Genomic DNA, 25200 nt, shown 5'->3' on the forward strand with positions numbered 1-25200 from the left:
CCTGCGGCCAAAGCATGCGAATGAGGAAAACGAACCGAAGGCACCACACCCTGGTTTTCTGGTGGAGCGAGGATATTGCCTTGCAGCGCATCATCAGCCTACGCGCAACGAGACTCGTACAAAGAGCTCGTGGCACCACGCGTCTGGAAGCATGCCATACGGAATACAAGGTCACAAAGAATTCACCGAAGAAAACGATTAGAGCCAGCAATCGTGAATGCTTTCTGAAAGTCTGCGTCGCAGCAGAAAGCGATCCATCTGCTCTGGAAAACATCTTTAACGTTCTGTTCCTGTTCGGTCTGCCATTCCCAATTCCCAGATCGGGCCAAGCGGAGACGAATTGCGGCCTGTCACGGAGCCCGAGATCCTAGCGGCTGAGAGGAGTCTTAAAACCAAAACGGTACCACACCCGATCGCATCCCAAGCAAACTACGAGAAACAGTGCTATGTTTGTTACCGCCTAAATTTGAAGGTTTTTTTTTTGTTTTACCAATTATTTTTAAAATATCCATGAGATCTGTTACTAATTTTTTTATTTCGATTGAAAATCATTGTAGTATTTAAGTTTAGTGAGTAAAATAATGAGAAAGTGTCAGAAAATAGAGAAAAGCTGGGACAAACACGAAATGTGCTTATGATGCTATTATTGTTACCGCAACTGTAATAAAGAGAGTTTCTTGACAGTCTTAAAAGCGTGTAAACTTGGAATTTGTTGTTTATTTTCTTGTATATTTAATATTTTTAATTTGTTTTTTGATTTATAAGTAAAATAAATATTGTTTGATTATATTTTATAAAAAAAATTGCGTTTAATTAAGCAAAAAACCCTTTATTTTTAGCTTTAAAGTCAAAAATTCAACTTATTTTACAGTGTGTAAACAGTTTCTTGACAAACTGTATGTGATATGTGATTCTAGAGACATAGGCGCCGCGCAAGTTTGTTAACCCATGTTGCCATGTGCAATCCAACGCACACATACCGGACAAAACTGCCACGTCTACACTTATGTAAAATGTTTTATTATTCTTTCATATTTTTATTTTCTTTTAAATTTCTATGAATTTGCCAGAAAACATTTTGCCATGACCACTCTAACGCTAACAATTTCAAAATGTTTTGAAATTTTTTGATTTTTGTATACAATTTCTATTAATTCGCGGCCACGGCCCTTCTTACACCTTCCAAACCGGTCAAGACCGAACTTTTGATCAATTTGAAACAATTTTGTTCTTATTTTATATCCCAGTATTTAACGATATCCCAGAAAAATGATGAATGAATTTCGTGTTCCCATTTTCACGAGCTGACTAACGGTTATCTGATTGACTCGACAATACCATTCTCTCTTCATTTGAAATTATATGTGGTATATCATTGGTATAACATTGATATTATGTTAATATGGTTTTTGCCGCCGTAAGAATAGGGTATAAGCTATTAAGTTGCTGTTCACAGTGTTCAATATTTGAGTATGTAAATATTTGATTTTCTCTTGTAAATCGTATTAACAGCTGAGTGGATGTTTGAAAATAATTAAATCAGGTTGCTTTTATAACTTAATGCAATTCATATTGATATTTTACTGATATTCTCTTTCTTAAAGGTTTAATCATGTAAACAACATCACAGTGTCTTTACTTAAGGGTGGCTTATTGATTTTAGACACATGTTATCAACGTTGGATTTTAATGCATGTTGAACAAACACGAATAAATATGCAGTCTCAAGGACAGAGCCATCAACTGCCGTCCGCGGCCCATATATTATTAGATCAAAATCCGAATTCAACAGGCAGTAACCTAGTCGTAAAACAAAATGACATTCAATCTCTTTCATCAGTCGGTAAGAAATAACCATACATTTATATATGTATGTACATACGTTTGTAATTGATTTTTTTAAAGAATACATCTAGTTAAATACTTTATACATTAATGCAAATGAATAAGTTTGACAGCGAAGACAACCACAATTAAATTAAGAAAAATCAATAAATCAAACAATTGGTTATGCCTGGCCCGAGATAGATATGTGTCTAATGTGTCTCATATTAACAACATATTAAGAGATGCATATGGTGTACGCATCTAAAAATTCACACAACATAAAAATCAGTGTTCAGTGTCTGAGCTTATTTCGTGTAGTTAAATTAATTTTTATGTTGGCATTGCTTCGATGAAAGATACCAGAAAAATGTAAACGCAATATTTTTGAAAGAATTATTGACATGGTTAAAAAACAGACGATTTCCGTATTCTAAATGTGCATCCCTCATTAAAGCCGTATCTTGTAAGGGGTATCTGGTAGTCGAGAAACTCGTCTATAATGTTATCTCTCACTCCATCTAAAATTAAATTTTTTATTGTAATTTTTTTTTTTTCTGGCTTAAAGCTTACTTTGCACTTAAATTTTTTTTCGTTCTGCTGTAGCTTGCACGTTTTTCCTTTTTTAAATTTTTGACAACATATATTACATATATGTACATATATTATTTGGTATTCATTGAAAAGTTCTTCGGTGCTTTTCGGCCTTCATTCAATACAGTATTTTCTTTTAGGGAGAAGCTTCCGCTTCTCCGCGAAGTTGGATCAATCTCGGATATTAAAATTAAAAAATTGTTAGGTTTAAAATGGCCATTTATTGAATATTAACATACTGCACAAAATAAGCTGCGGCATAAAAAACACCTTTTTGTTTTCTAAAACGATTAGAAAATTGCTTTTTTTTTATATAACAAATTTAAGAATCCGGTGCTGAAATACCTTATTGGTTTGAAACCTCTAAACTGTACGAACAAACTACAGCAGACAACTTCGGATGTGTCCTTTGAAATTTCAAGGGTTCGTTACCCTGCATATCCGTTGGTTAATCTGCACCAATTGAAGTGCTTAACACTAGTCTAATTTGTTTAAACTGTATTATTTCTAGAATATCATTGACTGCGTAGTGAGAGATCTTGAAAACTCATTGACTCGGCCCATTTTAGGGTAGTCCTGAATCTGGATGTGTATGATCTATACCTGTATTTCAATCTGCATACATATGCATGTGTCTGCAGTTCTCAGTGTGTGTCTCAATCATCTTTCCTTGCTGTACCTGAGGAATTATCTCTTGAGCATAGTATCTAGTTGCCTTCTCTAAAGTATGAAGCTTATACAGATTACTTCCTCTGATAATTGCACGAAATAATATTCAGTGTGAAGAAGGAAGTTTAAAAATAAGTTTTGTTTTCATTTTATTATTTGCCTTGCTATGTTTTATTGATTTAAAAATCTGTTGCGGAACTCGACCAAAGGGTACGGCCAAAGACACCAGAATAACAAGATGCGTAACGCCATTCGATGTGGCTCTAGAGCACTATGGGGCATTTGGCCTGTTTTTTTTACAATAATGTGTTTTTCACAAGTATGCAAATTTGAAGTATTTTAGTATTAATACATTGGAAATACGTTAAACTGTTATGATACAGCCCGCAAAAGTTAATTTTACAATGCACCGTTATAATAACAGCTGTTAAAGTCGGCTGTTGCGAGCATATATCACGTGGCTGCTTTGCGCGCAAAATTTAGCTTAACTTTCAAAGTGTTAAAATTTAAAAAGAAGAAGAAGGAGAGTATAATTTGAAATAGATAATCAATCTTTAGGTTTTTATTATGTGTTGTTATTAATATATTGTTTATTGTGTGCGCCTATTTCTAACAATTTGTACATTTAGCAAGTGGTGTCAACATGTAGTTGTTTGAAAAAATTTTAAACTTTGAATAGAGCTACAACAATTTGTTCAAATTTGTTCAGTAAGTGTTTATATCCATGTTGTAGTGTGTTCAATTTCTAACTCATATCAGGTAGTCTCTATGTGCGTTTTTTGCGGTTTCTTGAGAAATTTCATTTTTTAGGGAGCAATATCTCGATTTCCAATGCTGCCCTGCTGGAAGTGTGGCGCAAGCAAAAGGTTGTTCGTCAAAAGGAAAATTCTATTTGCACTTTTATCAGTGGGCATATTTCTGATAGCAAGCTAGACTTTAATGAACGATTAACGAATAATATTAATAACGAATGATTTCAGTCAATCTTTTGCGAAATTGGAGAAAATGCAATCGAAAAATAAATGAATTTTTGAAAGTTTTTCAAATTGGTTAGAAGAACACCTAGTCCTGAAGGTAAAGGAGAAAAATAAAAAGGAAAGGAAATTAGCTGGACTCCCGAAAACGTCATATTATTTAAAAAATTTGAGTGGCCGAAGACAGCAAGCAGATGAACTCGTAAGGGCGCAGAATCACAACGAATGTCTTTTGGTTCAAGCTGTACGGAAGTGCTGCCTGCGGGATCTTGCAGCCATACTTAAAATTCTTTTGTTGAACCCAGCCAAAGCAAAAACTATTAGTAGCTTCGCAGATGTCTTTTACAGAGCAATGGATACTACGGATCCCATAATATCATCAATAAATTTAAAGAGGCGAAAACATAAGCGACTATCTCTTCCACCAGAAGTCATTCAAATGTTAGCTTGCGAATTTGAACCTGATAAAAATTCTTCAGACTCTGCCGATTGTGAAGAGGAAGACGGTTATGAATTATACAATATTGAAATTAAAAATAAACTTTAAAAATATATTATTAAAAAAAATTATAATATAATATATTAAAAAAAAAAAAAATTGGGGCGGAGTTGGGGCACGGCCACTTTTTCAAAATATTCCTGGAGGCATGTGTAACGCATAAAAAAAAATTCATCCAAATATCTCCAATAGTTTAGGAGGTATTAATTTTTGTAAAAAAAAACAGGCCAAATGCCCCATAGTGTAGAGGTGGCTCCAGGCTCTCTCGAATTTTAGTTCGAGAGCAAAAGAGCTCTTTTCTACGCATACAGTGATAGCAGACAACTGTATGTGTGCACACGTATGCTCATGCATTGTAAATTTGACAAAATATGCCCTTCACCTTAGAAGTTCATAGATATTATCTATCTATATTATAGATCTATATTATTTTTATATATATATTATTTTTGATCTATATATCTATATTATTTTTGATCAATTGGCATCATGCGGAAAATTCTTGTTTTGCTTGCCTTAACGTCATTATTATTTAAATATAGCTTAGAAATAGTTATAGCCGAATCATAATGTCACAAAATAAATTTCAAAAATGACTATATTAGAATATTTGTCATTAGAGTATTCAGCTTGCGACGTGTGAAAAATTAATAAGGCATTGTTGAGTGCTTGTGTAAGCAATTTAATGTCTTCTTTTTGGAAAATTTATGTTTTAAATTACAGTAGTTATCATACTTCCTTTGCATTTGCCTTAATTATTTAGTATATTTATTAAGTCCTTCGACTTAATATGATTTATGTAAATGATCGATTTATATTATTTAAAATGCACATTAGATTCAGTTGTTTAGTTGCAGTTTTTTTTGTTTTATTCCAATTTGATATTTTTAAACAGCGCGCAATTTCATCATATTGCTACGAAATTGGCCAAAACTCCCCAAATATGTAAATTCGTTTCTTTGATCAGAATTGATTTCGGCCCGAAAATCGTCTTCTAGCACAACACGCACACATATACGCGTTCTCGTCTCTTGTTTTAACTCTCACAAACAAGCAAATTCTATTTTCAGATTGCTTACGCTCTCATCGTAAGCGAGCGGACAGAGAGCAATTTTGGCCGTCACCAAATTAGGTTCTCCGTTAGTTTATGTGTACATAAGAGCTCAACATCAAAATCAAAAATGTTAAAAAATCAAAAATTTGACCTTTTCAATTTTTTCTAATTAAATTTTTTTACCAAATATTATAAAAAAACATTTGCCCAACCAATATTTGTTTTTGTCGTTTGTCCGCCTTTAAAAAACTTTAAATTTTTTTTTTCGTTTGCCTCGCTTGAATATAACTTATTTCGTAAGCCCACCTCTTAGAAATAAATATTTCGTTTGCCCACTGTTAAAAATAATTTATTTCTTTAAAATTAGTTTTAATCGTTTGACCATCCTTTAAAATTAGTGTCTATCGTTTTCCCATCCTTGCAAATTAGTTTTTATCGTTTGTCCATCCTTTAAAATTAGTTACCTAGTAACTAGGTACAGGCTTAAAAAATCAAAATCCAAACTTTGTAAAAAAACGTAGGATCTTAAACTGTATTTCATCTTATCGAGACGTGCATTGAAGATCTAAATCCTCCTAATAATCTAAATTCCTGTGCGTCACCAGGTTAGTGCTCCTTGAGCAAAAATTTTTCATGTGAGATATTAAGAAAACTGTTCAAGCGAAAGCTTTGAAAATTTGTTTCCCTTAAAAGTTGAACAATTCTATAAATGTAAAATTTGTTGTTTTTAGATTTTTATTTAAATAAAAAAGAAAGACAATCCATAATGGGTATGGGTAAGTGAAAATTGGCTCATCAGGATAGCGCCCCCTACAATAATTTAAGTTTTTCGATTCAGTTCAAAAAAAATTAGTTGATTAGCACTTAAATATTTAAATTAGAATATTTTTAAAGGAAATTAATAATTATTTGATCCTTCTTTGTTTCTCGTCCCAGAGTACAACATAATGCCACTCGTTAGACTAGGTCATATGAGCTCCGGCAAAACTTAGTCGTGATTTTTTTCGCAACTTTCTATATTTTTTCGGTTTTTCGTGTTTTAAATGTTTAGCTTTCTTAATCACCCTAATTTTTTTCTCGAATTTGGCCGGAGCAGTTGTGGGAATTGGTATTTGACATGTGGACCTGCGATCTGCCGCGTTAAAGACACTGTTATTGCCACCTTTATAGTGTTTTCTATAAGTTTAATTGTTTTTAATAAAATTGGCTATAGTTTTGCGATGTATGCGCTTTTTTTCTGCAATTTTACGAAAAGAAAGCTATGATAGAAAGCTATGATTTCAGATTTTTCTTCTCTTTTTTCGCAAAATGAAAGCAAACTTTTCAATTTAACAGCATAAATAATTTTGTTGTCTCACCTTTCAAATTATGGAAAATATTCAAAACTGCATTGGGGGCGCTAATCTCATGATGCAATATACGTGCCCAATTTTTCGCCGAAAGGAAAACAAAGCAGAATTAAAAAGATAGCTGTTCTTCTTTTATCCTCAAAGAGAGAGGGAATATCAGTGAACAAAAAACAATAACGTCGATAGATTTAAGAAACGGCGCAGGGGGCGCTAATCCGGTTACCCGCAGTGTATGAAGCATTTTTAATTTAAACAATATCTAAAAACAAATTTACAGGGTTATCACATTTAAAAAGATTGGTACATAGCAAATTTACAAAAGAATAATTCAGTAAAACAAGAAATATATAAAGAAAAACAAGGGAAACCCGTCGGGAACCCGACTCAGGGAGACGGAATCTCGGTTCCGGCGGAAGCGAGGGGTGAGCAAGCAGGCTAACTAGTTACCTCAGGTTAACTAGGGAGTGCATTGCGGCTGTACAGGTGGAGAACTTGGCTCCTACAGCATCTACTATCGCGGCAAGCCAGAAGACGATGGACTACACTACCATGCCATCGCAAAAGGCGGGATGGTCTTCGGACCTGACCACGGCTCTCCAGAGCCAGAACCTGAAGTGCATACTCACCAGGATAACTGGCAAGATAAACATCCTGCTATCCGCATTTGAAACTCAAAGGCACGTCACAAGAGAGACTAAGGACTCTCAGCCCTTAACAACAGGGCGATAGAGTTGTATGAAGGGGCCACTAGCGAGCACCGCTTGACGAGCAGTGCTACCCAGACATAGGTAGAAAAGCCTACAAAAAAGGCTTCTCACAATGCGCAGGTGCCCAAGGAGCAAGTTCCCAAAGTTCAGGCGCCCAAGCCGAACTACCAAGCGACTGGTAGCAAGGGAGAAGGAAAGGCGACATCCAGAGCAAACGAGTCCAAGCCAGGCAGCTATGAATCTGTCTCCCAGAATGCTAGCACGACTGCAGAGTGGACCAAGGTGAAGCCTAAGAAGAGGAGCTCCACAGCTGCATGGTCGCTCAATCGCGGTGGAACGCGATGTAAACATCATGCTCCTAAGCGAACCTTACGTCACTGGGGACAATACTCCAAGATCCTAGACGAGTCAGGTAAAGCAGCTATCAAGTGTTGCAGCTCTCCCCACGTTCAGGAACTGGCTGCATCACCTATGCGGGCAATTGCATATGCGAAGGTAAAACACGTGTATATGTACTGCTGCTATGCTCCGCCTAGCGACGCCCCCGACCAGTTCGAGGAGTTTGTGGAGGTGCTTGTGGGCCATGCGAGAGGGCGAAGCCCAAGGATCATTGCTGGTAACGCTGTGCGACCGCGCTATGATTTCCTTTAGTCTCTCCGGAGGGCACGCCGATCAAGCATGGGATACCAGGAAGATCGATGAGGAAAATGCTGGCTTATCAAATCAATTCCCTGGTAATCCCAAATAGGGATGCAGAGAGTTCGGCGGCTGACCTCATGAATATGCTTGGTAAAACTTGCGAAGCAACCATGAGAAGGAAGAAAAAGGTACGGCGCAAACCACACGTGTACTGGTGGAGTGCCACCCTAAGCCAACTACGGTCTGATTGCTTCAGGGCTAGGAGAACGGCGAAACGAGCCAGAGGCAGTACCCACCACGCGGAGCTCATGGTGGCTTTCAGAAGGAAACGCATAGAGTTCAAGCGTGGCATGGCGGCTGCCAAATCGCTGTCGTATAAAAAACCGTAGACAAGCGTATCAAACCCAATAAAGCCGCTGGACTAAATGGAATTCCTGGTGCAGTTGTTAAAGCATTGGCGTTCGGTAGACCTGACATCTTCAGGACCACCTTACAGCAATGTCTTTTGGACGGAATCTTTTCAATAAGGTGGAAAAGCCAGAAAATAGTTCTGCTGCACAAATGCAAGGGATCAGCATATGCTGCAAACAGCTACCGCCCTCTATGCCTACTAAATATAGTTGGAAAACTGTCCGAAGATATCTTGTATACTCGAATAGAGGCCGTCGATGCTCTCAGTGACGAAGGAAGTCAGCAATATGGCTTTCGGAAGGGAAAGAGTATCCTGGACACTCCTTTGGCCGTGAGTAACATCGACAAGACCGCTCTTGCTGGTGATAGATGGCTAGGAGGCAGGGAGGAATACTACGCAATAGTGACTCTGGACGTAAAGAACGCCTTCAACACCGCCAGATGGGGCGTAATCCTCGGAGCCATAAACTGTATGGTACCTGAGGATAGAAGTTGTCAGCAACTTTGGGTACCGTGTCCTATGGTACGATAAGGAAGCTGGGCCAAATAGATATCGAGGCTTCGGCAGGTGTTCCCCAAGGATCTGTACTTGGACCAATCGTGAGCGTGCAAGTACTGAAAGGAGATTTTTGTTTTAGTACGTAGGCAGAATTGCGCTAGGAATAATGAATCTTACATGCCACCTACGGACGGTATGTGATATCTTTAGAAGGTTTTAATACTCTTACCACAACTCGAATAATAATAATCAGATCGACTCGTCTTTTGATCGTGATCAAAATGTATATATATTCGGGAACTCTTCCTGCTGCCTTTTACATACTTCTCAACGAACCAAATATACCCTTTTACTCTACGAGTAACAGGTATAATTGAGCATACGAAAATATACAAATAGTTACGTTACAAATCGTTATAGACTATACACGCAAATGGGCAATATTTAGGTTAAAATTAAGAAAATAAGAAAGGACAAGCAGGAAACAAGATGCCTTCAAATCCTTTACCCCAGCCATCCAACCCCCTCATACAAAATATGAGCCCATATAAGAAGTTTCTGCGTACTAAACCCAGTAAACAAGTTTATGCCTTTGCAAACCCAGAAAACGATAAGCCAATATTAACTAGCTATTACTTCTCTGCCCTCTCCGGAGATTGGAACTGCTCAGATGAGTTTGGAAAAAAAAATTGCCCAAAGCATAGAAAAAAACAAGAGAGAATGCTGTAGTCAAGTTCTATGACTATCAGATAGCCGTTACTCAGCTAGTGTGAATGCGGACGCGAAATTTTAAAATTTTTCTTGATGAAAAAATTTACAAATTGTTCCAAAGTGTGGGCGTGACCGGTTCGGCGGCTTAGGGCGTGGCAAAGAGATGTTTGGCAAATCTATAAAAATTCACAAAACTAATAAAATTTAAAAAAAAAATTAGAGAAATGGTTACAAAAAATGGGCGTGGCAGTTTTGAGCGGCTTTCGAGTTTTATAGTGGGCGTGGCAACATGGTCCAACAAACTTGCTGAATGCTTCTAGCTTCTCGACGCTCATACGGACAGACGGACCTGGCATCCACTCGGTCCTCGGAAACGCTTTCTTCTGCCTGCTATATACTTTTTAACGAATATAGTATACCCTTTTACTATACCTTTTACTATACGAGTAACGAGTATAAATACATAGGAATATATATAAACGTACTGTAGTACAAAAACTATAATGCTTAAATTTATATTTTAATATAGGTTTACTCGAGTTGGCCCATAGAGAATACCAAGCTGTTGACTATGAAAGCGCGGAAAAGCATTGCATGCAATTATGGCGTCAAGACAGTACAAATACTGGAGTTTTGTTGTTGCTGTCATCTATTCACTTTCAGTGCAGACGTCTTGATAAGTCAGCGCAATTCTCAACATTGGCAATAAAACAAAACCCTGTGCTGGCAGAAGCTTATAGGTAAGTACTTTTTCACAAAAAGAATCATAGAAGTTGTTATTTTATAAACGAATAACATAGTTCACACGCCCAGTTCCAACGACTTAAAACTTTAGTCTGATTTTATGAAAGCTGGCATAAAATGTACTCGTTGGATGCCTTTAGTATGATGACAAATATCGAGCACATAGTTAAAACGGAGCAGTAAAGCCAACTTTTAGTGTTGTCAACTTACCAAAAACTACCATACCGGTGGTACCAGATGGGAATACTTTTTCGTACAATAATATTGGGTGCATACATTTCGAATTTTTGAAAACATAAAAGGAATAAACTTTTATATAACTTCTCTATACTTCTATATACCTTCTCTGTTTTCTCTTAATTTCAAGTTTGGGCTTTAGAGTGGGCGTAGCAACATGCGCTGCGTCTATGCCTTTAAAATCTGTGTGCTGAAGTGCAAACTTCTAGCTTTTACAGTTCCTGGGAACTCGACGTTCATACGGACAAACGGACATGGCCAGATCGACTCGGCTATTGATCCTGATCAAGAATATATAAATATATTAAATGTACTAGTACTACAGGGGAGGATCCCTCGCTGCAGTCACTGGTATGTGGTCGGGTAGCCGATGCTCCTATGTTGAGATAGGAAGATTATGTTGAAAGGGTAACTGTCCTTCTAAATTGCTGGCCTAGGGACTCAGTCAATTGGTACAATAAAAAATGTTGCCGGAGTATTCTTTGAAATTGAGTGATGCTCTTTTTTAATGTCAAGAAGGAACTGACTTAAAAGCTATGCAGAGCTTTGATGGCTATCTGAGAACTTCCGGCTTGGTCAGGAATTTGAACGGTGCTGATGTACGGACGATCGGTCCGGTTAACTTAGTTAACTACTCCTCCCTCATGATTAAGTCCGCCCTCGGTCGACCCTATGTGGGCAATCACTTCCTTTAGTTGAGCCGCGAATCTTTTGGCTCTAGTGGCTCTCTGGGAAGTTATGCCGATGAAGACAAGAGCGCACCAAATTTCTTCCGCAATAAGTGCCATTTGGCTTACTTAGTAGTCATTTCCTCGAATTTCTTGAGACTCAAGATTTCGTGCTTCATTGTGATATATATTAAGGATAGGTTATCTAGATACTCCCGGTGCCCTCTTTTTGACTACGTTTGGACTAACATGAACGTTATTTTGTGGATCGTGCGTATCTGCCCGCACAACCTCGTCCGTTTTCTTGTTAATGACGGAATGGATAGATTTGTTATATCTGGCAGTGGCCAGCAAGATAAACTCTTCTGTGTAACTTATGCCTTTCTCTATTTTTAGGCATCTAGCAAGTTCGATCAACGTGCTATGGAAGCGTTTCTCTTGTCCGTTGGAGACGCTATGGAGGGGTGGTCCATTCGAAATGCTGACGCCGAAATGGTTTTCCAGCATGGCTTCATTTGTGTGCGGTTTCAATGACGGTTTATTGTCGCAGTAGATGGTTTTTGCTTTGGAAAAAACATTTAGAAGTTGTAGCAGGGGAGCTTTTAGATCCTCTATGGTTCTAGACGGAACCGGCTGTATCATAGCGAATTTAGAAAACTTGTCAATACAGGTGAGAAAGTACTTTTTATTCGTTGAGAAAATATCGATATGCAATATTTTTCCTACATGAGTCGGGATTGGCGTTTCACCGAGCTCCTTTTTCCTCGGATGTCTGTCATACTTCGATTTGGCGCAAGTTTTGCAATTGGCTGCTATTTCGCTCGCCAACTTGGTCGTGTTTGGAAAGTATTTCTCCGAGATAACCTGCTTAACGTTTTCCTGAGCCGACCTGTGAGCTCTGTTGTGCTCAGCGGTGAGAATTTATTTTCTTTCCTCGACCGCGAAGATGTCGGTATTTTTACAATGCCAAAATTTTGTGGCTGGAAATTTTCGAACCACGTTGTCCGGGATTAGTGCCGCCGTGTGAAGGTCACAGTGGAATGCATTTATACTTTTAGCAATAAAGATATTGGCGAGTTCCTCAAGCAAAGTTTGTTTGCATGGGAAGTTTATTGAGTACCGCCTCTTATTTCAAAACAGTATAAATGTTTTCAAGCGGATCGCGCCTCTTCTAAAATGATCTGGTTTTGGATGCAGTTCACAGTACGGTGGCCGCGCACGACTCTGGTTCCTGGTCTCTAACAAATTTGAGTTGTTGTCTCGAGATGGCATCGGCAGCGATGCTTGTAGACGGGCTTGTAGAAAATTCACGTGCAGGACATCGATGCGTGTTTTCCATCTCTTTATCTTGGCGTTCGGATTGTATTCCGATACCGCAAATGTGAGGGGTCGGTAAAGATGTTCGTCGATGTAAAGTCGCCTCACCATTGTTGATGACGATGAACCCTAGTAACCCTTTAAAAAAAACGCGAATTTTCTGCCGATATCCTCATGTTTGCATCATATAGGCTCTTTAGAATTTAATCTATCAATCTAATCAATCTAATGGAAGTTTTCGGAACTCATACTTCCCTCCGTTCACTGAGAACGATGTCTTCTCACGGTCGCGTTCAGCGAGCGTGATTTGTTGAACCTTTAGAACTCCTATACTGTCGGAATGAATTGCTCATGAGGAGCTGAATATGTAAATACTCAAGCCGTTTAGCCCATGGGCCGCCGCCTCGAAAGCATTGAACAAAGTTGCTGCCTTGTCCAGCAACGATGTGGTAAAGGGTTCTTAAGTCGGCTCCAAAGCTAATGCCGAGAATGGAAGATCAAATTAAGAGACAGTGTCGAAATAATACACGAAAGTGGAATAAAATGCACACAATAAAATATAAACCGCAAAGTCAATCAATATTTGAAAGTTAATGTTTAATGCTCGACTTCCGAATCTGATCACACAAAAAAAGTTACCCAAAGCAGGGACTTGGAAATATAAGATATCTAAGTTTTTTGATATTTATTAGCACCGAAATGAGGCAATGGAATCTTGGTTAGTATATTTTTCAAATGAGTCTATGAATGCTATCATTAATTTGAATGTTTCGTTTTTACATCGCTCTAAGTAAGTAAGCATATTGCATTTGTGGCAGTAGATAAAACGACTTGAATATTTATAATGTTAAGTTCAAAGTATAAACCCCTTTTGTTAAACCCCCCTTCTCAATTAACAATGAAGTCGGGAAGGATTCCTACAATTATCCTACACACAACGAAGTCGTTGCTGAATGCACCGACCAACGCTGTGGACACATTTTCACCATCTAATCTAACGGAAGTAGACATCTCCGCTTGAAAATCATCTATCAGCCTCTTATTAACATGGCGACAAGTTCAATATTACGAAAAAATTAAGAAAAATCAGCCATTGCGACCAATAATCGTTACCACAGTTTGCTGTTTGGAACTTTTTTAAAGAGAAACATAAAACACATGGAAAGCTAGTGGAAATGTGGACGCGAAATTTATTAAGTTTTCTTTGATATCGATAGATATTGCAGAATAAAATGAGAAAAAATTAAAATCATAGAACATTATTTTCCACCGACAAGTAATTTACAAAAATCTTTTTTTTAGTAATTTAGGAAATGTTTTTAAAGAGCGTGGACAGTTACAAGAAGCTTTAGACAACTATCGCAGAGCTGTACGTCTAAAACCAGATTTTATTGATGGATACATTAATTTGGCTGCTGCATTAGTTGCTGCTCGTGACATGGAGTCTGCCGTTCAAGCTTATATTACAGCGTTACAATATAATCCTGTAAGGTTTTATTTAAATATCTATACAAATATAAGCTTTATTGTACACATTTGTAGGATCTGTATTGTGTGCGCAGCGATCTGGGAAATCTTCTTAAGGCTCTCGGTCGTTTGGAAGAAGCCAAGGTATGTATAGAGCAAAATACATTAAATTAGTTACAAGCCCAAACAAACAATATTCTAATAATCATAAAATAAATAACATTATTTCTCATATTATATTTTTAGGCTTGTTACCTAAAGGCAATTGAAACATGTCCTGGCTTTGCAGTTGCATGGAGTAACCTAGGATGTGTGTTTAACGCTCAGGGAGAAATTTGGTTGGCTATACATCACTTTGAAAAAGCTGTGACTCTTGATCCCAATTTTTTGGATGCATACATAAATTTGGGAAACGTTCTTAAGGAGGCACGAATATTTGATAGGTAAGACCGTTTCTTACATTTAGGTTTTACCCACTAAATGTATATTATGCCAGTGATATAACCTAAGGATCACGGCAGAGTATTGTATGGTAACACCAAGGATTTTATTTTACGCTGTATTGCTGATCTTTGAATACTTAGGTGTGGCTTTTTAAAGATTAAAGATCTCTTGTCGCTCTACATCTTGACTTTGATCGTTCTACTATATTCATAGAAAAGTATGTAACATACAGAAGAAAGCGTTTCCGACTATATAATGTGTATATATTCTTGATCAGGATCAATTATTCAGTCGTTATTAGTCGTGTAAATTTCTATCGATTTGCCAAATAACTTTTTACTCCACCCTAAAGCCACCAAACCGGCCACGCTCACACTTTTGAAAAATGTTTACATATTTTCTCATTTGTTTACCCAATATCGATATCCCAGAAAAATTATGAAATTTCGCATTCACACTAGCTGAGTAAGGGGTATCTGATAGTCGATAGTCGGGGAACTCGACTATAGCATTTCCTCTTGTTTTTATTTTTTATTAACATACATAATATAACTTCGTAACTGTGGAGATGTGGAAACCGAATAAGGGACCCGATTCTAGCGGTCCTGTCTTCATGAAGAACGCTGCGTATTTAGAAGCTGCCTTACATGTCCTCGTGGTATCCACCACTAGGGGTTCCAAAAATTCGGGAGTTAAGCTCCTCCAGCGCTAGCCGCTCGTGGTGAAAACCATGATACTTAAAAATGACGTGATAGGCATTCTGTACTATCCCTTCGCCGCAGTCCGTACAGCCGTCGTATGTGCCATACCCGTAGCGCTTAAGGTAGCCCCAAAAGCAGCCGTGGGTCCAGCGTCCTCGGGAAAAGTTTTCCCACCCGGTTTGTCAGTTGGCTAGGCTTCGACTTCTGGCGTACTATTTTGTTTCTGATCTTGCGTTTTGGGGCGCTGTTCTTTGTGGATGAAGCTCCTTGGCTTCCCGAACTAGTTCTCCAAGAGGAACCAGGCTAGCGATGACCATGGCGGCATCGTCCGATATTGTGCGAAGGGCACATGCCGCCTCACCGCTGATAGTCGGTTGGTGGCGTGTACGACTTGGTCGCAAAAGCTTCGGCCCATACTGAAGCTGCATAGGCTGTTACAACGCCCGTCAACAACTTCCGAGTGTTTTACTTTGGTCCTCTTATGTTTAGAAGAATTCACGACTGAGACCCAGCAGTAGCGCTGGCCTGTTTGTGGGCGTACTCGAAGTGTTCTCTGAACGAAAGGCGCGTGTCGAGAATGACTCCGAGTTCTTTTATCGAGCGTTGCGACGTCACTGTAATGTCAACCAACCCAACCTTGATGCGTGCTGCTTTCACGAGCTTCCTGCTCGAGACTAGAGGCAACTCCACAACTCCACGCCGGCCACAGCTAGCAATGCTTCGACAGCCTTGACCGCTGTGTTTGCTGATTCTTCGGCGGCGGCCGAAAACTCAATTGTGACCACTGTCAGCGCCACGATCTCGGTGCTCTCCGGAAGAGCAAGCTTTAGAGCACCATTGTACATGGTGCTCCCGAACAGCGGTCCAAGGACAGAGCCTTGTGGCACTCTGGCCGTTATCCGAACTCTGTGTCGAGTCAAGGACGAGCACCCGATTGCTGAAGTAGCTGCTTACGACCAACGTCCGACATCCGTGCTGTGGTGATCGCGTCCAGCGTCGACAAGCCTTTCCGGAATCCGTAATGGTTTGGAGGGGACTTTCTTCGAGACTCGGCGCGATCATCTTATCGAAGACCGTGCCAATCGTGTCCAGCAGCCAGATGGACAGCCTGGCAGATGGGGTAGTGGTGTCTGGTGCTTCAATCTGTCGGGAATCTTTCCCTCGCTTAAACATTTGTTGAATGTCTCCTTCGGGTGCATTGACAACAGCACAGCGCGGCCCACACGTTAAAGTCCCACGACGGTGATGCGTGCTCGAAAATCGCAGGTGAGGTTGTCCAAGACGCTGTTGAATGTTGTTGAAACCCACCATATAAAGCACATATATAGATTGACATTAATCAGGATCAATGTCCGAGTAGATTTGGCCATGTCCGTCTGTATGAACGTCGAGATCTCATGAGATTAAGCATAGAGGCATAAACGCAGCGCATGCTTGTTGACCCATACGTTGTTCCTTGTCTTGCCAATTTCAGTTGGTATGCCAAAAACACTTTGGCCACGCCCCTCCTTGCACCTTCAAATCGGCCCACAGCTTTGAACAATTTTTAAATTTTTTCAAATTTCTTTTCCAAATATCAATGATATCCAATACAATTTATGAAATGTTTGTTCCATTGGCTTTAGGTGAGTAACTGATATTCGGGTAACTCGCTATCTCTATGCAATTGTTGAACTAATTACTTTTGTTTTATTTCAAAATGCTTTTATTAATGCTGCTGAAATAAAAAATGGGAAGCACGAAAGTAAAATGCAAAAAAAAACGTATTATTAAATGTGTCACAAATGAGATCTTTATTAATTTAGATTAAAAGGGGCCCAAAATCATTGAAAGAGTACAATTTACGAAAAAAATCTGTATGAGTTTCAAGGAACTGGTCCCTTAAGTTTGGAAAAAATGAATTTTTTTTTCAAATAATATTGTTTTGCCAGCCGCAGTAAACACTTTCGTATTTAACCAAAAGAAACATCTATTATACGCCTAATTCCTCATAAAAACTTAAAGGATTGTGAAAAATTCATATGTTATCATGTTATATCAATGTGGCAATTAAGTAAATTACCTAAAATTACGAGTCTAGAGAATATGATTGGGTATATTGGATATTTGCCTCTATATTAGGCATTCGAGATTTGGTTCTTCTTCGCTGCGGCCAAAGTTGGAGGAACATAACTGAACCCTGTGCTGGACAATGGGCCGCAAGATGATTTAGAGCTTATAGATTTTTTTATTTTTAAGGAACCGAAAAATAGGTGTAATGTGTAAGGGAATAAGTTGGTGAAAGATAAGAGAATCTGTAGCTCGTAGCTACAAATAGTATATTCAGAAAAGGATAGTTTCAGCATAAAGAAAGGATTAGAAATTTGCTAGCTAAACACTGGTCTAATCGAGCTCGCCGAATGCCTTACCCCTACCAATGACCACTTTCCCTAAGAGCAGACTTTCACTTTTCTTTTTCCTAACCAATATATTTTTGACAGCGAAACGTTTTATCGAAGAGGGAAACTCACTTGATTTACTTGACTTGATAATATTTATTGATATAATGGTCTACCAGCCTATAAATGCTGTCAGTATATTCATGCCTCTTTTTATACCCGTTACTCGTAGAGTTAAAGATTCGTTGAAAAGTATGTAACAGGCAAAAAGAAACGATATATTATATTTTTTCATATTTGTATATTAGTCTTGTAAATAGCTATCAATTTGAAAAAAAAAGCCAAGCCCACTCTAACGCCCTTAAGCACTTTTGCAAAATGTTATATTTTTTTTTATAATTTCTATCGATTTGCCAAAAAAAACTTTTTGCCACGCCCACTATAACGCCCGAAAGCCACCGAACCGTTCACACCCACATTTTGGAACAATTTTTAATTTTTTTTTTTTCATTTTATTCCCCAATATCTACCGATATCCCAGAAAAATTATGAAATTTTGCCTTCGCCTTCACACTAGCTGAGAAACTGGTATCTGATAGTCGGAGAACTCGACCATAGCATTCTCTCTTGTTTTTTATAATTTTACTAGTCTTTCTATTTCATTTCTATCGATTTGCCAAACAATTTTTTGGCACGCTCTGTGTGGTGAATCTCAACCTTCTAGCTTTTATATTTCCTGAGGTCTCGACGTTCATACGGACAGACCGACATGGCCAGATCGACTCGGCTATTGATCCTGATCAAGAATATAAATACTTTATATGGTCAGAAACGCTCCCCTCTGCCTGTTACAGACTTTTTAACGAATCTAGTATACCCTTATACTCTACGAGTAACGGGTTATTACAAGATTATTATTATTACAAGACTAATAAAAATATCAAAACATCTCTAGAATCTGAATGGTAAATCTCAACCTCTAGTTCCTGAGATCTTGACGTTCATACGGACGGACAGACAGACGGCTCGGCTATTGATCCTGATCAAGACTTTATATATTTTATATGATCGGGAACCCTACCTTTTGCCTGTTACATACTTTTCGGTACCCCTTACAAAGATAGTGAGAGTTTTCGACACGAAAGTTTTGGGAGCCCTTTGGATGTTACAGTGGACGGGCCAAAAATGTTTCTGGCATATCAAAAAAATTGCGGAGATAAATGATAGAATGAAAAAATGAAGTCTTTAGAATCGGCATGGTTAATTTGAACTCTTCAGAATTTATAGTTCCCGATATATCGGACGGATGAACGGTCGTAAACTAAAGGAACGCAAGTATTATTCAGAATATTGTCCAACTGCTAAAAACTTTTACAGCCTGACGGGTATATTGTAGTTGGGAAATTGGACTATAACGTTATTTTTTATTATAATATTTAAGAATTTCAAAATATATTTATATAAAAATCGGACAAGATAAAAACATGGAAATCTGGCCTTGAAAAGTGTTCGAATTAAAAATTTGAATATGATTTTACTTTTAATTTTCGTTTTCGAAGATGAAAGCTATTTAACCTAACCTATTCAGTTGATAAACAGTGTGAAAACATTTGCGTTTATTTACGTCACATAAATCTATTTCGTTGTATCCGTGCTTATGTGTGTTGTATATACACATGCATATTTTTTTCAAAAGAATATTAAACGAAAATAATATTGGACGCGTGTTCTTATATATGTTAATATAAATATTTTCTTTGTCGGCAGACAATTTGTATACATTTTTTGTATTGCAAACATTTAATACTAACTAATCGAAATAAGTTTTCTACTTAAATGGAGTATCAATCCGTGATGGTTTATACAGTAATTAAAATATGCTGTTCGGATGAAAAATATACAAATAAGTTGAAATGTACAAGCAACGTCAGAACTACCTTTTCAATTATTTTCCAGTTAAAGGTTTTATGGAAAAGGTACGTTTAAATTTATATGAGCATATTATTATTGGCAATCGAGTATAATTACTATACATTTTTAAAACATTTTTAAGAACTTATTTTTGAAACTAACCCTTCACACATTTTAAAATATTTAATACTTTTTAGAGCTGTGGCCGCCTATTTACGTGCATTAAATCTATCTCCGAATAATGCTGTAGTTCATGGCAATTTGGCATGCGTTTACTATGAACAAGGTCTTATTGATTTAGCTATCGATACATATAGGAGGGCAATAGAACTGCAACCAAATTTCCCCGATGCGTACTGCAATCTTGCAAACGCTCTCAAAGAAAAGGGGCAGGTATGTTTTATTATTTTGTATTATTTATGTTTTTATTGTGCACTAACTAAGTAATCTTTATAGGTTAAAGAAGCTGAGGACTGCTATAACACTGCACTAAGACTATGTTCAAATCATGCAGATTCCCTTAATAATTTAGCTAACATAAAGAGAGAGCAGGGGTATATTGAAGAAGCTACGCGACTTTATTTAAAAGCTTTGGAAGTTTTCCCCGATTTTGCTGCTGCTCATTCAAATTTGGCATCTGTTTTGCAACAGCAAGGCAAATTAAAGGAAGCGTTAATGCATTATAAGGAAGCTATTAGAATTCAACCCACATTTGCTGATGCATATTCAAACATGGGGAATACTCTTAAAGAATTGCAAGATGTCAGCGGGGCATTGCAATGCTACACGAGAGCAATTCAAATTAACCCAGCATTTGCTGATGCGCATAGTAATTTGGCAAGCATACACAAAGATTCCGGAAATATTCCTGAAGCGATTCAGTCTTACCGAACGGCTCTAAAGTTAAAACCTGATTTTCCTGATGCATACTGCAATTTGGCTCATTGCTTGCAAATTGTTTGTGATTGGACTGACTACGATATTCGCATGAAAAAACTGGTTAGCATTGTCACTGAGCAGCTTGAAAAAAACCGTTTACCATCCGTGCATCCACACCACTCGATGCTTTATCCGTTGACACATGATTGTCGGAAAGCAATTGCAGCGCGACACGCTAATTTGTGTTTAGAAAAAGTTCACGTGCTTCATAAAAAACCTTATAATTTCTTAAAGAAGTTGCCTACAAAAGGAAGGCTTCGAATAGGTTATCTTAGCTCGGACTTCGGGAATCATCCTACCTCGCATTTAATGCAATCTGTGCCAGGTCTTCATGATCGTTCAAAAGTGGAAATCTTTTGCTATGCCTTAAGTCCAGATGATGGTACAACATTTCGACACAAAATCAGTCGAGAGTCTGAAAACTTTGTGGATCTTTCTCAGATCCCTTGTAATGGCAAGGCAGCGGACAAGATATTTAATGACGGTATACATATTTTGGTTAATATGAATGGCTACACAAAGGGTGCAAGAAATGAAATATTTGCTCTTCGCCCTGCTCCTATTCAAGTAATGTGGTTAGGCTATCCAGGTACTAGTGGGGCTAGTTTTATGGATTACATTATTACGGATTCTGTAACTAGTCCATTAGAATTGGCTTACCAATATAGTGAAAAATTGTCATATATGCCGCACACATATTTTATAGGTGATCATAAGCAAATGTTTCCACATTTAAAGGAACGAATAATTGTCTGTGACAAACAACAATCTTCCGTTGTTGACAATGTAACGGTTATAAATGCAACAGATTTATCTCCCCTTGTTGAAAACACAGATGTAAAGGAGATAAAAGAAGTTGTTAACGCACAAAAACCAGTCGAGATAACTCATAAAGTTGCGGAGTTACCAAATACAACACAAATAGTATCAATGATAGCCACTGGTCAAGTGCAAACATCTTTAAATGGCGTTGTAGTTCAAAACGGATTGGCCACTACCCAAACTAACAACAAGGCCGCTACTGGTGAAGAGGTACCACAAAATATTGTAATAACTACTCGACGTCAATATATGTTACCAGATGACGCTGTTGTGTATTGCAATTTTAATCAGCTATACAAAATCGATCCACAAACCCTCGAGTCATGGGTAGAAATTTTAAAAAATGTGCCTAAGTCAGTTTTGTGGTTATTAAGGTTTCCAGCAGTTGGTGAGCAAAATATTAAAAAAACCGTCAGTGACTTTGGTAAATATAATTTTTTTCAATTAATGATATAAAAATAAAACATATCTTATTTCTAGGAATATCTCCTGATAGAGTAATATTTTCCAATGTTGCGGCAAAAGAAGAGCACGTACGACGGGGTCAATTAGCTGATATATGTCTTGATACTCCTTTATGCAATGGGCATACAACATCTATGGACGTTTTGTGGACGGGTACCCCTGTCGTAACTTTGCCAGGAGAGACGTTAGCCTCACGGTATGTTCATGGAATTCTCTACAAAAGATTTTCTATCACCCCAATACCCCTATACCTATCATTTTAATACCCGTTACTCGTAAAAAGGCTCTTTGAGAATTATGTGAAAGGTAGAGGGAAGCGTTTCCGACCATATGAAGTATAATATTCTTGATCAGGATCAATAGCCGAGCCGTCTGTCTGTCCGTCCGTATGAACGTCAAGATCTCAGGAACTAGAGGTTGAGATTTCCCATTCAGATTCTAGAGATGTTTTGATATTTTTATTAGTTTTGTAAATTTTATTCGACGCTTTTAATTTTTTTCAACGCCTACAAACTGCCAAAAATTTGCACGCCCACACTTTTTCAAAATCTTTTCATATTTGTATTACTCTTGTAAAGTTCTATCGATCTTTGTCGAAAGATTATTAATATTTCACTGGTTGCTTAAACCGCATTATTATGTTGTTCGCACCTACTAAAATATAAATAGTGACCTACACAACTAAAGTTTGCTTTTGAAAATTGCAAATTCATTCTTAGTCACAATAGTTTAAATTTCATTGTTCTGTGTTTTTTTTGTGTATTATTTGTATTTATTTTGCATAGTATAACTGCCCACAAATGTTTCTATTAATTGCACAATAAAACACCGAAATTTGTATTAAGAAATCAAAATTATACATTATTATACCGTTTTAAAGATATAAAATAAACATATGTGTTTAGTAATATATAATTTTTAAAACATTTTTCAATATACCTAAGGAAATGGAAGCGAAACCCAAATGTTTGTATAGAATTATGTGGCAAGGCATTTTGCACATGCAATTAATTAAAACCATAAAACAATAAAATTTACCTAATCAAATTAAATTACAACAGTAAAGAATAAAGAAGAACACAAAAAGACACCTATTTCATTATGTTTTCTTAAGCTATTCCAAATTTTGGTTTAAATATAAACGTATATTATTTGAATGCATTTCTTTTCGTTTCAGAGTGGCTGCCTCTCAGCTGGCTACCCTTGGATGTCCAGAGTTAATAGCGCGTACAAGAGAAGAATATCAAAATATTGCTATACGCCTGGGAACAAAAAAAGAATATTTGAAAGCCTTACGGGCAAAAGTATGGAAAGCCCGCGTAGAGAGTCCTCTCTTTGATTGCTCACAGTATGCCAAAGGATTAGAAAAATTGTTTCTACGAATGTGGGAAAAATACGAAAATGGAGAACTTCCGGACCACATTTCAGCAGTATAAAAAACGTTTATAATGTCAATTGCGATTTGGACATGGGAATCAAGAGATATTCATATAATTTTAATATAAAAAGCAACATTTTAAGTAGCTCGTATGTAACACATATGACTAATACTTCTATGTATAAAGCAAAACTGCATACCCTATTTCGTTTAAAAATTATTAATAAGATGTTACTTTTTATGAATAAAGTTATACGATATATAATAAGAAGGACATATAAAAATATAAATATGGCACGGAATATTGTTACTGACAAATTTATTTCAGAATATAAAAGAAAAATTAAAAAAAATGTTGAATAGTCGTATAGATATAGCTGATATGACAAGAAGATAATGAGGTATGATGACAAAGTTGGAACACATGAATTCTATTCTTTTGATGCGCGGCATAGGACCGTTAGAGTTTCTGCCGAACATAGTCTCTTTTAAGAGGGGGTCTCCAGAAATAACGGAAGCGTACAGAAAAATGCGGTGTGCATTAGTATTGATGTATGTGGACTGGAGTGGTTCTCCAAAATTTGTTGGTAATACGTGTAAAGTTAAGAACTACGCATAATTCTGATTTTGTGAAAAGAGATTGAGTCAGTTAGTTTTCGATCATTGCGCAGAACAGACATGCATCGCTCAACCGCCATAAAACGTTGCTCAGACAATAACGTGAATAGTGAACATATATATATATTCTGGAACAGGATCAACAGCCGAGTCGATCTAGCCATGCCCGTCTGTCCGTATGAACGTCGAGATCGCAGGAACAGATTAAACGACAATAAAGCAGCGCCATTTTGTTGATGCATGTTGCCACGCCGCACTCTAACGCCCGTAAACCGCGTAAAACTGTCTCTCTCACACTTTTGAAAATGTTTTGATATTTTGTCATATTTTTATGAGTTTTGTAAATTTCTATCAATTTGCCTAAAAGCGTTTTTCCACTTCCACTTTAACGACCACAAACCGCCCAATCCTTTCAGGCTCACTCAATTTTTGAATTTTTTTCATTCTATAATTTTTTACAGCAAACAACACAGCGAACTAGCATGGTTTTATTGTCTACAAAGAGCTGAAAAATCGCATGTATGTACAAACGCACCCTTCTCATTAAACCCACGGCTCTGCAGTCCACACATAGAACAATTGTTCACACTATAAACTTGTGCGTACATTTAATGAGTTCAATTCGGGTGTTTGAATCTAACTGACTCGCTACTGCGAGGGCTTCGCCTTTTATTCATTCTTACATAGGTTCTTATCATCGAATTATATAATGCAGCGCTTGTAAGACGCCGCAGTCTGCGTTTGTAAACGCAGCTGAGTTTTATTCTTAAATCTATGTTTGAGGCCTATGGCCGCGCTAATCACCTCCCTCGTGTTCATATCATATATCATAGGCCGCTGTAGTTGGCACATATGCTGTCCAGTGACATGTTTATTGCAGCCCATAAATAGAACATATTTATAGTTTGCCTACTTATCATGTCTAAACACATATTTAGACAACAACCATTTCCGAATTGCCACCTCAGCATCTACCACGCGAACTCGCTTAAATCAGGCTTAAAATCAAGGCTGAAACCTCACGGTTCTTAATTCCTACAAACAACGTATCAAACGCTTTGCAACACCCAATAACACTAGACAGGTAGCAAAAAGTTTACAGAAAGTCTTGTCATTCGTGCAAACTACTCTGAAAGAACTAAAGAGGAACCAAAACACGCTGATCCAATCCGTAAATAAGT

General features: G+C 37.5%; 1 protein-coding gene across 3 annotated transcripts, besides 29 other annotated features; it reads left to right on the plus strand.

The window, feature by feature from the left end:
- Positions 1 to 423: 423 nt before the first annotated feature.
- Positions 424 to 663: a mobile genetic element.
- Positions 664 to 669: 6 nt separating this feature from the next.
- Positions 670 to 897: a mobile genetic element.
- Positions 898 to 944: 47 nt separating this feature from the next.
- Positions 945 to 1360: a mobile genetic element.
- A 118-nt stretch (positions 1361 to 1478) lies between these two features.
- Positions 1479 to 23746, plus strand: sxc (super sex combs). Of its 3 annotated transcripts, none has more exons than NM_165426.2 (10): positions 1479 to 1543; positions 1605 to 1843; positions 10460 to 10670; positions 14199 to 14382; positions 14439 to 14507; positions 14610 to 14806; positions 19995 to 20190; positions 20254 to 21982; positions 22039 to 22219; positions 23201 to 23686. In NM_165426.2, exons 2-10 carry the CDS (start codon positions 1690 to 1692, stop codon positions 23457 to 23459), a joined length of 3180 nt encoding a protein of 1059 aa, NP_724406.1. In that variant the 5' UTR covers positions 1479 to 1543; positions 1605 to 1689; the 3' UTR covers positions 23460 to 23686. The 3 variants fall into 3 exon arrangements, with proteins under 3 accessions (NP_724406.1, NP_523620.1, NP_724407.1); NM_078896.3 differs by having other exon boundaries at positions 1664 to 1843; NM_165427.2 differs by having other exon boundaries at positions 1479 to 1843; positions 23201 to 23746.
- Positions 3305 to 5688: a mobile genetic element.
- Positions 3357 to 4804: a mobile genetic element.
- Positions 5796 to 6073: a mobile genetic element.
- Positions 7334 to 9465: a mobile genetic element.
- Positions 9615 to 9909: a mobile genetic element.
- Positions 9932 to 10294: a mobile genetic element.
- Positions 11044 to 11227: a mobile genetic element.
- Positions 11228 to 11284: a mobile genetic element.
- Positions 11295 to 13497: a mobile genetic element.
- Positions 13124 to 13292: a mobile genetic element.
- Positions 13907 to 14023: a mobile genetic element.
- Positions 14071 to 14146: a mobile genetic element.
- Positions 15104 to 15203: a mobile genetic element.
- Positions 15225 to 15293: a mobile genetic element.
- Positions 16815 to 16909: a mobile genetic element.
- Positions 17654 to 17709: a mobile genetic element.
- Positions 17819 to 17946: a mobile genetic element.
- Positions 18101 to 18376: a mobile genetic element.
- Positions 18410 to 18515: a mobile genetic element.
- Positions 18583 to 18760: a mobile genetic element.
- Positions 18844 to 18990: a mobile genetic element.
- Positions 22286 to 22611: a mobile genetic element.
- Positions 23747 to 23830: 84 nt separating the features above from the next.
- Positions 23831 to 24132: a mobile genetic element.
- Positions 24133 to 24463: a mobile genetic element.
- A 23-nt stretch (positions 24464 to 24486) lies between these two features.
- Positions 24487 to 24552: a mobile genetic element.
- Positions 24553 to 24599: 47 nt separating this feature from the next.
- Positions 24600 to 24960: a mobile genetic element.
- Between the last annotated feature and the right edge of the window lie 240 nt (positions 24961 to 25200).

This window comes from Drosophila melanogaster, chromosome 2R (genome assembly GCF_000001215.4).
Source record: "Drosophila melanogaster chromosome 2R".
In the NCBI taxonomy this organism is placed as follows: domain Eukaryota; kingdom Metazoa; phylum Arthropoda; class Insecta; order Diptera; family Drosophilidae; genus Drosophila; species Drosophila melanogaster.